The sequence below is a fragment of the Suillus clintonianus genome (assembly GCF_016758775.1).
Source record: "Suillus clintonianus strain FC179 chromosome Unknown DEU56scaffold_128, whole genome shotgun sequence".
Classification (NCBI taxonomy): Eukaryota; Fungi; Basidiomycota; class Agaricomycetes; order Boletales; family Suillaceae; genus Suillus; species Suillus clintonianus.
In genome coordinates, this window is record NW_024539352.1 from 54732 (window position 1) to 69423 (window position 14692).

The 14692-nt window shown below is 49.0% G+C and overlaps 7 protein-coding genes and 2 non-coding genes across 9 annotated transcripts; 6 read left to right on the top strand and 3 right to left on the bottom strand.

The window, feature by feature from the left end:
• Positions 1-242: 242 nt before the first annotated feature.
• Positions 243-1898, top strand: DEU56DRAFT_974687 (uncharacterized protein; the record flags this gene model as incomplete). The annotated part of the gene is made up of 7 exons (XM_041359554.1): positions 243-632; positions 688-797; positions 848-1009; positions 1067-1142; positions 1195-1329; positions 1390-1577; positions 1632-1898. The coding sequence occupies exons 1-7, from the start codon at positions 563-565 to the stop codon at positions 1896-1898; spliced, it is 1008 nt and encodes a 335-aa protein (XP_041202778.1). The 5' UTR covers positions 243-562.
• A 57-nt stretch (positions 1899-1955) lies between these two features.
• On the top strand, positions 1956-2038 carry DEU56DRAFT_t109. Its single transcript has one exon. It is a non-coding gene; the product is annotated as a tRNA-Ala (tRNA).
• Positions 2039-2766: 728 nt separating this feature from the next.
• Positions 2767-4729, bottom strand: DEU56DRAFT_927631 (uncharacterized protein; the record flags this gene model as incomplete). Its single annotated transcript, XM_041358621.1, has 3 exons — positions 2767-3932; positions 3982-4357; positions 4421-4729. 3 exons carry the CDS (start codon positions 4727-4729, stop codon positions 2767-2769), a joined length of 1851 nt encoding a protein of 616 aa, XP_041202779.1.
• A 921-nt stretch (positions 4730-5650) lies between these two features.
• On the top strand, positions 5651-6781 carry DEU56DRAFT_746801 (uncharacterized protein; the record flags this gene model as incomplete). The annotated part of the gene is made up of 1 exon (XM_041349229.1): positions 5651-6781. The coding sequence occupies one exon, from the start codon at positions 5651-5653 to the stop codon at positions 6779-6781; it is 1131 nt and encodes a 376-aa protein (XP_041202780.1).
• Positions 6782-7017: 236 nt separating this feature from the next.
• Positions 7018-9070, top strand: DEU56DRAFT_98933 (GTP-binding protein Obg CgtA). The gene is made up of 4 exons (XM_041360080.1): positions 7018-7229; positions 7279-7321; positions 7369-8864; positions 8919-9070. Exons 1-3 carry the CDS (start codon positions 7059-7061, stop codon positions 8853-8855), a joined length of 1701 nt encoding a protein of 566 aa, XP_041202781.1. The 5' UTR covers positions 7018-7058; the 3' UTR covers positions 8856-8864; positions 8919-9070.
• Positions 9071-9230: 160 nt separating this feature from the next.
• Positions 9231-9677, bottom strand: DEU56DRAFT_746811 (uncharacterized protein; the record flags this gene model as incomplete). Its single annotated transcript, XM_041349230.1, has 2 exons — positions 9231-9348; positions 9397-9677. The coding sequence occupies 2 exons, from the start codon at positions 9675-9677 to the stop codon at positions 9231-9233; spliced, it is 399 nt and encodes a 132-aa protein (XP_041202782.1).
• Positions 9678-9788: 111 nt separating this feature from the next.
• DEU56DRAFT_t110 lies at positions 9789-9871 on the top strand. The gene has a single exon. It is a non-coding gene; the product is annotated as a tRNA-Ala (tRNA).
• Positions 9872-10503: 632 nt separating this feature from the next.
• Positions 10504-12554, bottom strand: DEU56DRAFT_873816 (cytochrome P450; the record flags this gene model as incomplete). The annotated part of the gene is made up of 11 exons (XM_041355889.1): positions 10504-10720; positions 10782-10904; positions 10956-11002; positions 11060-11094; positions 11145-11231; positions 11289-11391; positions 11443-11565; positions 11636-11870; positions 11926-12188; positions 12249-12345; positions 12403-12554. The coding sequence occupies 11 exons, from the start codon at positions 12552-12554 to the stop codon at positions 10504-10506; spliced, it is 1482 nt and encodes a 493-aa protein (XP_041202783.1).
• Positions 12555-13175: 621 nt separating this feature from the next.
• DEU56DRAFT_760756 (uncharacterized protein) lies at positions 13176-13657 on the top strand (the record flags this gene model as incomplete). Its single annotated transcript, XM_041350466.1, has 2 exons — positions 13176-13299; positions 13410-13657. The coding sequence occupies 2 exons, from the start codon at positions 13176-13178 to the stop codon at positions 13655-13657; spliced, it is 372 nt and encodes a 123-aa protein (XP_041202784.1).
• Between the last annotated feature and the right edge of the window lie 1035 nt (positions 13658-14692).

Consider the following 14692-nt stretch of genomic DNA (forward strand, 5'->3'; position numbering starts at 1 on the left):
CCTCCCCCTATCGCGTGATGAAACTTTTATCTTTTTCTCCGCTGTGATCAGCATCACGTATCATGTTTCAAGAGCACCTGATACCCCTTTCCTGATGGCAGCAAAGAGTTTGCCAAGAGATCCAACACTTGACTCTACTAGCACCCTCAGGGCGCGGCTTCTGTGATATAAATAACTCTTTGAAAGGTTCACTTCGCGCTCTGACCACCGATAACAAGCGGCTTTTGCTTTGTAAGTAACGATCTCATTTGAAGTGCAATAATAACACTTCGTGTAGCAAATACCCGGCTGCAGATAACAGTCTCACGCCGCCTACGCTTCTACAATCATAAAGAAGCACTGGAGCGTGATGAAGAGCGGGCAGTACCGTCCTGTTGAATGCTGTGACGCATCATCAATGTGACAGCTCAAGCCCTGTATGAACTAAATGTTTTCCAACAATGCTACCCGATGTAAACGGTGAGATTCCTGATGATGATATTTAAAGCTGACCTGGCTCTATCATGGAGTTGGCGGAGAAGGTGCCCACACTATCGTACATCCTCCAGGTATCGCGATCGCCATGGGTTCAAAAGGCGTTAGGTTGGACACTGCTGTTATAGTGTCAACAATGCTGGAAGGCATTTTATACGGTGAGTATTGCAATGCGTTGAGCCATCTCATGCAAACCAAGCTAGGATTCTTCAGGCTTTTCAGTCCTGCTGTTTATAGGCACCATCTGGGCAGTAGTCTACAAACATCGCGGCAATCGCCCGATTGCTGTAGTGGCCTTCCTGCTGTTCATACTGAGTACCACGGTTAGTTTCTCACCTCTTACATCCGATATTATCTGCTGAAGTCTCCCAAGCACATAGTCGTAGCAATCACTCGTATGGAACGTGGACTAGTGGAGTATCGTGACTCATTCCCAGGCGGGCCAGTGGCGTACCTTGCAGACGTCTCTCAAACAATGTATGTGATCAAGTGTGCATTATATGTCTTGCAAACTCTACTTGGTGATGGGGCGGTGGTGGGTTCAATTTATTGTCTGCAAGCTTCTTTGTTCACAAAATCCCTTTTGCAAAAGATTTATCGCTGTTACGTCGTTTGGCAATCAGTCTGGGTTATCATCCTACCAAGCATGCTGTGGTGCAGTAGCGCAGGTTAAATCGCAATCGTGCTCAGGAAGTCGTGTGCCCTGACGTTGACCCACAGTGACTGCCTTTTATTCGGTCTACAACTTTTCGCAAGGGAGCAGGATCCGCCATGCTGGAAGCTTCGACAAAGCAACTGAACAATTGAACACGGCGTTTCTCGCCTCGACACTTTCAACTCATTTGATTTGTTCAGGTGAGCACACTTCTGCACGGGTGCACGGTAGAGGTCCCATACTAACCTGAATGTGTCCAGGGTTACTAGTCTTTCGCATCTGGATGATTGAACGCAATGGCTCTACAATCCGTAATCCAAAGAGCACTACAATGCCTATATTGCGCGCGCTTGTGGACGATGCTTTGTATTCAGTGGCGCTTATGTCCATAATAATGTTTTTCGTCTTCTGGAACAAGTCGAATGCACAGCACATTATACTAGACATGGTGATTCCTCTGTTGACACCTATTTTCGACGATTACTGAGTTTTGATCTACTAGGTCATGCCACTCATCTCAATTTGCTTTTATATGGTGCTTATTCGCATCGCAATCAGTAGAAAAACTCACTGTTACCTCCCGACTGTCCATGGAGGGACAGCCAATGAGACGGAACGAATGTCGCGGCAACATCCGATGAAGCCCTTGCAGGTCCATATATCCCAATTTACGTACAGTGACGGTGCCTCGACATACGAGACAGGGAATAAGGACCGACCAGGGACATGCAAGGTGGAGTGTGTGGAAGGGGCATCTTGTGACGTGTAATCTGCTATTTTTTCCCGGTTTCCGCACTCGTTTGTTTCATACCTCATTGATTACGTAGGGCATATGGTGTAGCTGGTTATCACATCCGCTTAGCATGGGCTGACTGCGGGGGGTCTCCGGTTCGAGTCCGGATTTGTCCACTGTTTTTGCCAATAATACATAGCACAATGTTCCCCAGCTCTCGTCATGGACAAATAGCAAGGGCCGAATTCAATTGGGCCGCATCTTGTTCAGGGGGGAAGGAAGGTCCTTGAAAGGTACAACACCGACACTGGATGCTTGCATCCTTGTCCGTTACAACTGTGGCGATAGTTGAATACTCTGTGGAGAGATGGCTATGACTAGAAACAATACCCGATGAACATGGGGGGAGATGTTGGGAACTATAATCCGAATAAGTAGCATAAATTGTTGGCTTGAGCTGAGCAGTTGGGTTTGGAATAAGAAGTCTGACAAGCAACGACTCGCAGGAAGTAGGTAGACAAACTGCATACGGGTTCACAAAACACATGAGCAGCGAGGATGGTATACAAGAATGAGAATATAACCTGAACTGCCCGCTAGGATGGGGCAGGTGCGTTCTGTATAGCTATTATCGAGTTCGAAGAAGCTGCATTTCTAGGTGCCAGTGGTTGGAATATTGTTGGAGTGATCCGACGTGGGGAAGCTATGAGTCTGTCATGCGAAGTGTGATGACGTCTTGAAGTGCGGGGTTTTGGGACTGCGCGCTGAGCAGACAGCGACTCTATAGTAAGCATGGTCCCTGTTCGAGTATCTTGATGAACTTTTCAGTGTCATCACGCCGTCCTGAAACTGGAAGGCTCACCCTACACCTTGTACCGAATGATTACGGCAGCCCTTAGGCTTTTCACATCCAGTGCTCGGTATCATCAAGAATGATTGAACCGAGGCACACAGGGCAAAATCGTGAACGATAGCAAGGACCGAATTCGAGGCTGCTCGGTTGTAACCTCCTGAGCCGTCCCACAACTTCATACCACACATTTGAAGGTTTGTGTAGGTCCCTCTGGCAAAAGGATGCAGCAAGTACGATCTTGACTTCTCTGCCAGGATAGACCGTCGCGAGAAACTTTGCCATTGCTTTTGAGTCGGCGGGAGATGAATATGCATCCACCGATATCCGCATGCAGGCGGAACGCGTGGGGCGCGAAGATAAAATTGTAAGAGTTTCTTCGTCTAATGTTGGTAACTCCACCATATCCAACGGGATACCCAGCCGAAGATGCGATAGGTTCGGACAATGCCTTGCGAATGTGGCAAGACTGCCGACATCTACAGTAGCTGTCACAAGTTCCCGTGCTGAGACAGGATCGAGGTAGAATTCGACCAGGTCTGGCCACCCGATGGCAAGCGTTTTGAGCGTAGAAGGATTCAATGGTATCACGAGGTCAGCCAGTGTGACGTGCTGCAAGTGGGAGAAGACAAGGAGGTCTTCTAAGGAAAGGATGTATGAGCGACTAGGACCACATGACCCGCCAACCACTACGGGGGCTCCTGGCCGGTCGATGGTAATGGTCCTCAGAAATTGTCCCCATCCTCTCTTCGACGAGATTAAGGCAGTAAGCGCGCGCGCAAGCGGTTTATCCTTCTCCCAGGGCCATGTACCCTCGATAGTCAAGGAAAGACTTTCCAACGCACTCGAGTGGACAGCTTCTATGAGTGACATCATGAAATAGAAATCACTTGAGATTGTTAGACACCGCAAAGACGAAAAGAGTCGATGTCCATCTAAGTGCTCAGGCTGGTTCCCAGCTGATGGGTTGTACTCCATGGTCAAGTCAAGCGTGTGGAGCACCGTCGAATGTAACGCTGTCAAGAAGCCACCAGCAAATTTGGTGCTGCTTGACAATTTCAGTTTCTGCAAACGAGGGAACATCTGAAAGCCAGAGAGCCCAGGACCCTCTGAGAACTCCCCGCTGATCTTAAGATCCAGGTGCTCTAAGTTGCGGAACAAGCACAGAGGAGCAATTACTCCAGAATAGAATGCGCGCATATAGTGCCGCGGAACATAGACTGCGGGATGGTGTTAACCAATGTATGTCCGCCCTCGATCATGCCTTACCTTCGAATTTTATCGTCCTGAGCTGAGGAAGATCATTAACCAGAATTGAGAGTAATGGCCAGCCTTCCACTTTCTCGTCGAATATGGGATAGAATTCAAGACTCGTGAAGTTAATACGAGATAATGGAGCGAACGAAATATCCGAAACGTCCCCCGTGCCCGCCACAAGCTCGGGACATAACATGTGAGTGAGTTGGGGTAGAAACTTGTCCAGAGGGTAGGCCGAAAGAAGCCAATTGATGACATGGGAGGGGACTAAGAAAAGTTCGGGAAGAACCCATCTATAACTAGCTGCAGGTGGACCTATCCTCTTGATCCGTCGAGCGTAAGGAAGCATTCGCAACAAATCCGAGGGCAAAGGGTTTTGAACAAGGTGCTGTTGAATCATTTGTGAGGAAGAACATACACCGAACCAGTGGAAAATTATAGGATCACGTACAATGCTCCGACGCAGAAATAGTTGATTACCAGGTAGGATAGTTCCATCGTCTTCTGGTTCACTATCACTATTCCGAACTTCGAAGACGGATGGCGGCATGCACATCAACAATGGTCCGAAGCATAACTGATTATTCCATAGCACGTCGAGCGCCGGACCACTCAACGCATGACACGTTTTTGCAAGTGCTACAAGATCGTGCAGACTAAGTGGATTGAACTCATGAGAGCCTGTGGGTCCTGAAAGAAAAGGATTTAGGAACTCGAAAATATTAGTAGTAATTTCGGGGAGGAATAGTACAGGATGCATGGTCGTTACGAACAGTCCTAAGGCGCCATGGAGTCCTTTTATGCCGGCTATTGGCAATTTTGAGGTCGGAAAAGCAATACATCGAAGCTGACTCTGGGTTCACACGAAACGGTTTAAGCAGTACTTATATGTACAAGTTGCAACACTTACGCCATGGGCAAGGCCGAGTCAAGGTCTCAAAGCCAGTCATTCACGCAATGAGGGATACTAGTACTTCGTGAAGCTCCAAGCTTGAAGAAGTACCCAATCGCGAATATTTATACCTGCAAGAGCTAATACGTAAGTAGTGTAATGTTATATATCATCCTGTTCGTGTGCCATATTTTTGGAGGTCATACTCTCGTGATACGGGAGTGATAGCTGGCATCTGTGGGGTTCTGTGTGTTCTCTCCGGAGAGCTGGATGATTTTTTCCATTGAAGTTACGTTTCACATACCATAAGATATCTAGTGACAGAAACCCCTGCAGAAGTATCCGTAACGCGGAACGAATTCACTGTAAATGGGTATTGTACGTGGATTGCATGCTCGGCGTTTCGTGGTGCCACCAGCGAATTTCCCTCAAAGAGGCAAATTCTGGGTTGCTGGGAAACCCTCCTGTGTGGAAGGTTGATAAGATGAGAGCGCTTAAACCCTTCTCACAAACGTGCGTTCTCCGAAGGGCCAATGAGATCGCTCAAAACCAGTCGTGCGAGGGATTTCGAGAGGACTGCCCCGTAATTATAGGCACGTTGTATGGGGAGCATTGGAGACCCTTGTGATGCTGTCCATCCGTTACGGGTTCCGAAATGCTAGCCAATCACCGCCTGACAAACGTGTCGCATGTCGTTCATAAGCCTCTGCGGATGCGAATATGAACTGTTGTATGCCTCTATTCAGACCCATTGCAATTGCACCTCCCAAAGGTCCAGCAGAGATGGACATGTACGCTGCAAGCACTCCACGCAGGACAAAGCGCTTGCGTTCAGACTCCGGCGCTGCGGCTGTCACTATAGCTCCACAGTCAAACAGTCATCGACTGTCTAGCCCAATTTCCAGCGATGACCAAGCTGAAGATGACGCCTACAATACTCCTCCTCCAGTACCGCAACCAAAACGTCGCGGACGCAAACCTGGCACGCTTTCACGCACAGCACGTGAAGCTCAGCGGAAGATTAACCACTCTCTCATTGAAAAAGCCAGGCGCACCAAAATTAATGATGCCCTGGCCGCATTAAGAGAGCTCGTGCCTGCGGAATACAAACGAATCAATGAAGTAGCAGAGGGCAGTGATGAGGACGAAGATGACGAACCTAAGAAGGGCAAAGGAAAGTCGAAGGCAGGAGAAAAGGAATTCAAACTTGAGATCCTGGTGCGGACAGTGACATATCTTCAGGACCTGACAGATAAGGTGAAGCACTTCGAGGAAGATGGGTGCCCAAACTGCAAGCAGCGCATTAGCCAATCTTCCTCTCCTGACATCAGAGGGTCCAAGCGAAGGAGACAGGACGTTGAGCAGGAAGAGGGTGCAAGGACTCAAGTGGGGTCCGCTGATGACCCGTACTCTCGCCTGCCATCCATTTCCACCTGGCTTCCACATTCCTCGCAGGAACAGACTCGGAGAATTCTGACTTCGTCCCAGTCACCATCCACCCGGCCAGTTCCGAGCTCTTCGAAGTCTCCGTCACAACAACTCCCAACACCTCCAGCTTCCGCAACATTCACGGGCTCCTCCTCCGTCTTCGGAGTCCCACCTGTTCTGACCCTCCCCTCCCCGAGTACATTCCTTCCGCCATCAAGGACACAGATTCAACCCTGTTTTTCGGGTTTTGTTCCACGACGAAGTCCCAGTGACACATCATCGTCCTCGCCAGCATACACTCCAGAGGATGAGACTGCTGCATCGCTACTGTTGCGCATCAGTACCTCCACGCCTGTGACCTCACCACAACTGCCACTAAAGCCATCGTCCCCGTCAAGTACGATGAACGAGTCACAGACAGGACATCCTCGAGAAGAATCTGTGCATGCTCTGACGCCAAGTCGTCTGTTGGGTTTGACCACAACAAAGTGAAGACAGACTATGTTGGAAAGACGTATCTTGATCTGACCCTTGTCGATGACTTGCGTCTTGTAACTTATCATTTTGCTCGTACTTCAGTCATAAGGGCTGTTGTTAGTATGGCCAACATCATGCATAGCCTTTGTAAATTGTAGAAATATTGTACTACTTACATTGAAGTACTGCATGCGCAGGACTTATGTACTGTATATCCGTAGGCGTTGTTCGGTGTTTGTAGTACATATAAGACTTTGTCCTTCACTACATCTGGTTTTCACCCATCGCTTGTATGTTAAGACCACTCTGCAGGTCTCTATCCAGACAAACACGGCTATTTCACTCCAGTGGCACAGCACGTCAGGAAGCTTCGCATGCTGCTTTAGAGACAAAAGACGATGAGGACGATTTGCAGGATGCCCTTCGACGGAAACGCAAGACGGAGTGGAAGCGAAGACAAGGGGTAAGCTACACTTCTAGGTATACGCGTACTACCTAATAACATCTCGCAGGGTCAATCCTTCCTGGACAACCTTATAATCAACGTTCGAGGAGGTGTGTACTTGTCTGAAATTTACTCATGCATACTTAATACCATGCAGGCAATGGAGGTGACGGATGCGTTGCTTTCCACCGAGAAAAATGGAAACCCATGGGGCCTCCTTCAGGTGGTAGTGGTGGACGTGGAGGCGACGTCTACATTCTCCCTACACCTAACCTCACATCTCTTTCCTCCATCCCAAAACGTGTACGGGGCGGCGCAGGCGGAAATGGCCAAGGGACATGGCAGAATGGCAAAAACGCACCACCGACGATCATTAAAGTTCCTCTGGGCACAGTGATACGCGAGCTTCTTCCAGGCGATTCACGACGCGCCAAGGACGAATGGGAAGCGGAGGAGGAGTCGTTGCAGGGACTCAATCCAGAGGAACGTCGTGCGAAGCTTCGGGATGACAGATGGTTGCATTATCCGCGATATGCGGATGATAATGTCAATCGTGATGTGTTCAAACAGGCGGAAGCGGCTCTGTACCGGGAGGAGAGAGCCAGGCGCTGGGCTAGGAAACAGAGGCTTCTAGCGCCTATCAACCTCGACTTGGACAAGACAGAGGAAGTCGTTATTTCTGATGATGCACCTCTTGGAATGGGCCTGCAGGAGTGGTTGGGACATATCGTCGCGCGGGGTGGCAATGGTGGGTTGGGCAATCCACATTTCTTGTCACCCGTCAGCCGTTCACCCAAATTTGCGACACGGGGACACGAGGGCGAGCGTTTAACGTTATACCTTGAACTCAAGATTCTCGCGGATATTGGACTTGTCGGGATGCCAAATGCAGGCAAGAGCACTCTACTCCGCGCATTGACTGGCGGTCGAGCGAAGACTGAAGTTGCCGGCTATGCGTTTACTACACTTAACCCCATCGTTGGTGTGATTCGTGTAGCAGAAGATGGGACCTTCGAAGGCGCCCTCCATGGTGAAAATGTTTTCGAGGAAACTGCTATTGAGGAGGAACGCCTTCGGCAGCGCGAACTTGCCGACATCGAAAATTCTGAAGAACAACTGCGCTTAGAGGACAATTCACCTGATCCCCCCCAGCCAGACATAGAACCGGGTCACGATTTTGACCTTCATGAGACTTTTCGCTTTACCGTTGCGGACAATCCAGGGCTCATATCCGGCGCATCAGAAAATGTTGGTCTCGGTCATTCCTTCCTCCGCTCGATGGAACGATCCCTCGCACTCGTCTATGTCGTGGACTTATCTCGCCCAGAACCATGGGACGAGCTTAGAGACCTGAAAGACGAGCTAGAGAAATACCTACCAGGAATGAGTGATAAAGCTCATATGGTTATAGCGAACAAAGCAGACTTGTTAGGTGGTGGAGGTGATCAGGAGGCGGTGGAAGAGGCACGTGAAAAGCTGAGGAGGCTTGAGGAGTACGTCAAAATGGAGATGGTCGTGAAGACGCCGGGCGGGGAGCGCATACTCGATGTCATTCCTACCTCGGCAAAGATGAGCCAGAACCTCAAGAAGGTGGTTGGGCTCATGCAGAAATATGTCCAGCAGGCTAGAACGGAAAAGGTTTAGTGGTTTAATGTATGTGATCATCTCATTTTTCTTGGGATTGCAGACTGATATTTGCGTTACAAGCATTTACCTTCAGGCCGCTATTCGAACCCGCCAGCCATTTCTCGCACTCGCATCAGTTCCGTGTTGCAGTGTTCCTGACAGGTTCCAGGAAGTGCGATTATAGCCCACATCTAGTAGGCTATGTACATGACGATGCGCGTACTATTGTGAGCTGGGGGTGCGAAGCAACGCGTTTCGTTCACTTCTATAGAAGTGCGCTTCATACCGACCACTGCTAGCGGGATGTTCAGCCATAAGATGGTCATTTTGTATCCCCAACCCGACATCCTGAACAATATAGCTCCTGGTTCTCTCAATGCTGCACGAATTCCGTCACCCGCCATGTAGCGTCGAGATAAAAACGATCTCGTCGTTATTACAGAGTTGGTAGGAACCTTCCCCTTCGAGCTCCCAGTCGGTGTTGTTAATCAGGACAAGGATCCCTGGGCGGCTAGAAAGTCCATGAGGTAGAGATTGAGCATAAGTAAAGACGACGCACATCGTCCCGTTCTCCATGAACAATTCGGGGCGCTCTTTGAGTAAATGATCACGAAGGTGATATATCAAGTACTCCAGGTCTGCTGCCTTAGTCTCTCCCGTGTCAATGGAAGGAGTGTCATTGTTTGAGGATGGAGTAGATGAAGTTGAGGATGGAGTAGAACGCGTGGAATTGTCAGATGGCACAATTTGAGGGATGAGAACCGATTGATCACGCTCGTTGCCAAATAGCAACTCGAGTCCACCGCTGAATACTAGTTTGATCGTTATCGTGCTGGCCATCGTGGACGTTGTTGACGTTGATCTGGCATTGATCAGCATTAAGATTTAAGAACTTCACTGAGGTTAATGTGTCTCAGTGTTATCAGAGCAGTGATGTGGTTATATCTCGTGGGGCATATGGTGTAGCTGGTTATCACATCCGCTTAGCATGGGCTGACTGCGGGGGGTCTCCGGTTCGAGTCCGGATTTGTCCACATTTTTTGCCAATAATACATAGCACATTGTTCCCCAGCTCGTCGTGGACAAATAGCAAGGGCCGAATTAATGGCTGCAGCTGAGGGCCACTCTGGCCAAAATCAAACCAAGAAACAACCTTCGAGATTGAATTGCAGGCATCCTGGAAGTGGGTTCCTGGAAGTGTTCGGTAGTATCGTTGATGCGAGGGTCAACAATATTGCCAGTGACGATCTAACTTCCCACTCTCCAGGTTCAGCCCGCATTTGAAATGTGAACGTTAACTCCACCTTGGAGTCTTTATTTGAGCTGGTATCACCGTGTGAATGCATCAAGACGACAGGAACAGCGAGTGCTCCTGCCACCTCTCCCCTTTCAGGAGGTGCTCTATTGCGGAAGAGGGTACTCACGACCCGTGAAAGAGTACACCGTAATTGATGCATTTTGCACCCTACATATCAACACTCATCTTCAGGTGCGACGAATGCTGCTCAAGCAGCAACTCCGAGTCGGACTGTCATGAACGACGATGAGATAATGAGAAGAACCAATGATATGATCGTAGAGTAAATCTCAGCGGCGGCTCTCTCTTGAGTTTCAGAGCAAAAACCACCTGAACTGGACCTTTGTCGAGTCGGGTCCAGGGATATCTTCAATCCATACGCCCATTCATCATCTCTTTCAGCTTCGCAACTTCGATCCGGGGAACGACATCGATTTCAAATGGTGCTGAATAGGCAATGACGGTGTCACTGAAAGCGTGCGTGTTGATCGGGGTGTCAGGCCGTTGATCAATGCGGAAAGACCACAAGAGAAGTGCGAGGGTAATGTACAGCGACTGATTTGCGAGGTGCAGGCCAGGACATACACTTTCAAACACAAGTGAACTTCGTTGGTCGGTGTCGAAAATTCAATGGTGGCGCGACTTACCGTCTACCAAAACCATATAGGATGAACTTCAAATTATCCTTAAGGCGACCTTCTGAATCAAGCCAGCGCTGGGGATTGAAAACTTCAGGATCTGGGAAGGCAATAGGATCGCGAGAAAGAGTCCTGAAAACATGCACTTAATGAAGCGAAGTACATCGTGAAACAACACCTTACCAATGGCACCCGTAGACTGTTGCACCCTCGGGAATGCAATATCCTTGCTGATTACAGGCAGACTAGAATGAGAACGTGGGTGAAAATGAATCTAAGACGCTGACCCAAAAAATATCTTTGGTTGCACGGTGGGGAAATCCTGGGGCACATGTCAGCATCGTGCAGCATCGTACCGAATTTGAAATTTACCTATGCGAACGATGGGTCTCCATCTCAAAGCTTCCAACAAGAACGCGCGCAATTGAGGGAGCGAGTCTGAGTCTTCAAATGTCGGCGCTACCACGAAACAATTTAAAAATCAAAATCAAAATCTTTGTACTCCTATAGCATTACCTCTGGCTGATCCGATGACCATATCGAGCTCTTCATGCACCTTAGCCTGAGCCAGTGGGTGGCATGCCGCAGCCATAACAATAGCCGTGATTCCAACAGCGGTCTGAACCAAAAATTAGTAAGTTCATGTAGATTAACAAGTTGTATGACTTGCCGTATCTGATCCCGCCCCAAAGAGTGATCCAGCGAGATAGGACATCTCATCCGGAGAGAGCTGGTGTCCTTGAGCGTTCTCCAATAGTGTCTTGGTGAAAGAGGGGCTAGCTTTGTTTTGATCCTGGACACAATACGATGTCAGCGACATACGTTTATCGGATTTGAGAGCCCCTCACCACGTCGTTCTTAACGCGCTGTAGCTGATGCCTGTATAGATCTAGCTCCTCATGATGCCACTTATAAAGTTGTTTTCCGTAACCAGGCAAGTAACGCAAAAGGGGCACCCGGTCGACAAGATAAGCTCCTGGGCGAATCGTGTCCTGAAAATGTTCAACGACTTTGTGGATACGGGTAACTTCGGGATCGGCGTTGGCAGTGAGTGCAGATTTTCCATAAGTCACCCGGAGAATGACTGATGCTGCATACCTTGAGGCACCATATCTATGAAAGGATCACACATAAGTTCTTGGTAATGACGCACCGTTGTGCGTGCTTCTGATGGTTCTTCGGGTCATCCAGTATATCCAATATAAAACCCATCGCCTCCTCGCGCTGCATATCTTGGTATGCCTCTGTCACCTTTGGCTGTAAATGAGTATGTACTGCTTTTCGGAGGCGCCGGAAGAGATCTCCCGAACGAGAAAGGGTGATGCGCATTCCATTTGAGAGCATCTCACCCGCGGCAATGGTCCGAGGTCGATCTACCAGTGATCCGCCTTCTTTCTCCATGATGTCCGTGGCTGCCTGTTAAAGGGGTCAATGTCTGGTTAATGTCGGAAGAAGCTCAAGTTATGAACACTATACCTCCATGCTGCCAATGACAATTATCACTTGGCTACCTTGTCGGAACGACACGACAGGCCCATACTTTCGAACCAAGTCTGTCAGCGTATAGGCAATGCTAATTAGACGATCTGCATCAGCCTCTAATTTCTCGGGTAACACTGCCAAAACTCACTTGGCAGCAGGCAAAGCGTTGTTCCAGAACCAACATGCGGGAGGTCCAGGTGGAAGCGGGATGTTGTTCCCACCCACTAATGAGGATTTCTTGTACAACATGGCGAATACCGCTACGATTGCGACGACACCAGCGGCATAGTTGGTGCTCATGACGTTTAGTGGGCTGGAAATTGAATATCTTTATCGAGGTAGAATGTGTGTCTGATAAACCGTGCGTGTCCAACATCTTATAGCACCTGTCACTCCGCCGGTTATCCTTCGCCTCGTTAAAATACATTATCACAGTGACACGTTGTGACGAGGTTGGGTTTCTCTAAGAAGGGAATCGAAATCCACAAACCCTGATACAAAGTCGAATCGCTGATCCTCGCTGATCGCACTCTGACATAACGAGGACAAATGCGGTCCGGTACCCCTTAGAAGGTTAGGCCGGGCTGGGAGTAGTAGCATGGTCAGCGATGATCCAATGATATCGATGATACACTCACTATTTCACCTTTCTCCGGAATAATGATCAGCCAACTTAAAATGAATCCGACAAGATGACCATGAGCCAACCCTTGCTATCGCCACGTTATGCCCAGGTATTGGCGGAGAAACAATCCGATTTACAGATGGGCCAGAGGAGTTCACTTTATCATTGCCAGCATTGCATTCTTCAGGGAACTCAGCCGAGCGCCAAGCAATCTTGAGCCGCGGAGAGTCTCCGAACGTGGCACACTGGTGAGGGCGTTAGCCATCAAGTGGCTGAATCATCTTCTGTGCTATACAATGTCGAGAACGTCCGGGAAATGGACACTCTGGGGTACCTCTGTCACGGACTCCGGGGGTAAAGTATGGGTCCACTATGGGGGAGTGTCAGCCGCTCGGCTCAATTCGGTCGGAGTTTATTTATGTCAGCTGTGGTTCTTGCTGCCATGCTCTTAATGCCGCCCCTCCCGCCCCCGGTGTCTTTTTTGCCCGCCTGCCGCTCTTACGAAATAATGTTATCTCTTCCTTCAATAGTATTACCGGTAACTACGATGGCCTCATCCTCACAGTCCCTACCCCCAGCTGAATTACCGACGTCCATGATGCAGGCTGTTGTTGTAGAAGGTCGTGATCGTGGTGGTGGTACGGTGATTGTGGCTGACGGTGTTGAGGCTAATGTGTCAGCTATCACGGGGTGTGCGAAAGACGCCGGGGGCAGGATGGGCGGGAGGGGCGGGACTTCGGGAGGAAGAAGGTACACAGCCAGTGAGAATCACAGCTGACATAAATAAACTCCGACCGAATTGAGCCGAGCGGCTGACTCGCCCCAAGAGTGGACCCCCAGAGTCCGTGACAGAGGTACCCCCAGAGTGTCCATTAGCCTGACTTTCTGACAATGTCGGCCGCATCAAGTCGGAGCTGCGACATACGAGGAGAACAGTGAGCGAGTTTGCATATGACTTTGTCAACAAAATCCCATGGGGAACCTGTAAAGCGAAGACAGGTGGCACTGACTGCGTCTTGAGTTGATGGCCGACTGCGCAATCGCTCGTTGACCAGAAAGTAAAATCACATTATGAGAGAATTGGATTAGCTGCAACGACAAACTACCGGCGAGGAAGAAGATGATTGTTGAAAAAAGACTTGCCGAAGCACTAACAGTGGGAATCTTGCAAGGGGTACCTGTTGAGTTATACAAGCCGAAAACATAAGTTTGCGCCGAGAGCGTGAACGTGCGTGCTTACAAAGCACAAGTAGCGGACTTAAGTTTTAAGTTTCAAAGAGAAAACATATAATATAAAAGAGATGTACTTAGGAGATCCCCTATGATTAACATCTTGCGCTCACGCGAAATCATCTGATCCAAACAATTCTATTCATCTACGCCTCGTATCCAATACTCGTAATCTAATCGACAATAGGTTATGAGCCCTGGCGTGCGCAAATAAATATCTATCTAATATATCAGACGAGATCTAACCAAAAACCAAACCCCTAAAATGACGGACCAATCTACTGGTTCATCGTTGACGTCGTTGTATCGGATCGAGCATTTGAACGACACCAATTGGCTAGGATGGAAGCGCCGAGTAAAGGCAATCATGTTTGAAAAAGGAATTGAAGGGTATGTCGAAGGTACCGTCCCCAAGCCTGCACGTGGCCCAGATCCAGTGTCGGCACAGAGGGAAGCGGACATAACGAAGTGGGAAATGCAAGACCGTAAGGCCCAGACTGTGATTGAGCTGTCAATAAGTGATAGCCAAATGATACACTTAGCTGGAGCCAGGACGGCAAAAGACATGTGGGATCAATTGAAA

What these genes read in the sequence shown, in the direction of transcription:
- DEU56DRAFT_98933 (XM_041360080.1), top strand. Translation starts at nt 7,059, where the DNA reads ATGTTAAGACCACTCTGCAGGTCTCTATCCAGACAAACACGGCTATTT. An exon ending in AGTGGAAGCGAAGACAAGGG is followed by an intron (nt 7,230 to 7,278) that starts GTAAGCTACACT and finishes AACATCTCGCAG; the next exon opens with GGTCAATCCTTCCTGGACAA. An exon ending in TATAATCAACGTTCGAGGAG is followed by an intron (nt 7,322 to 7,368) that starts GTGTGTACTTGT and finishes AATACCATGCAG; the next exon opens with GCAATGGAGGTGACGGATGC.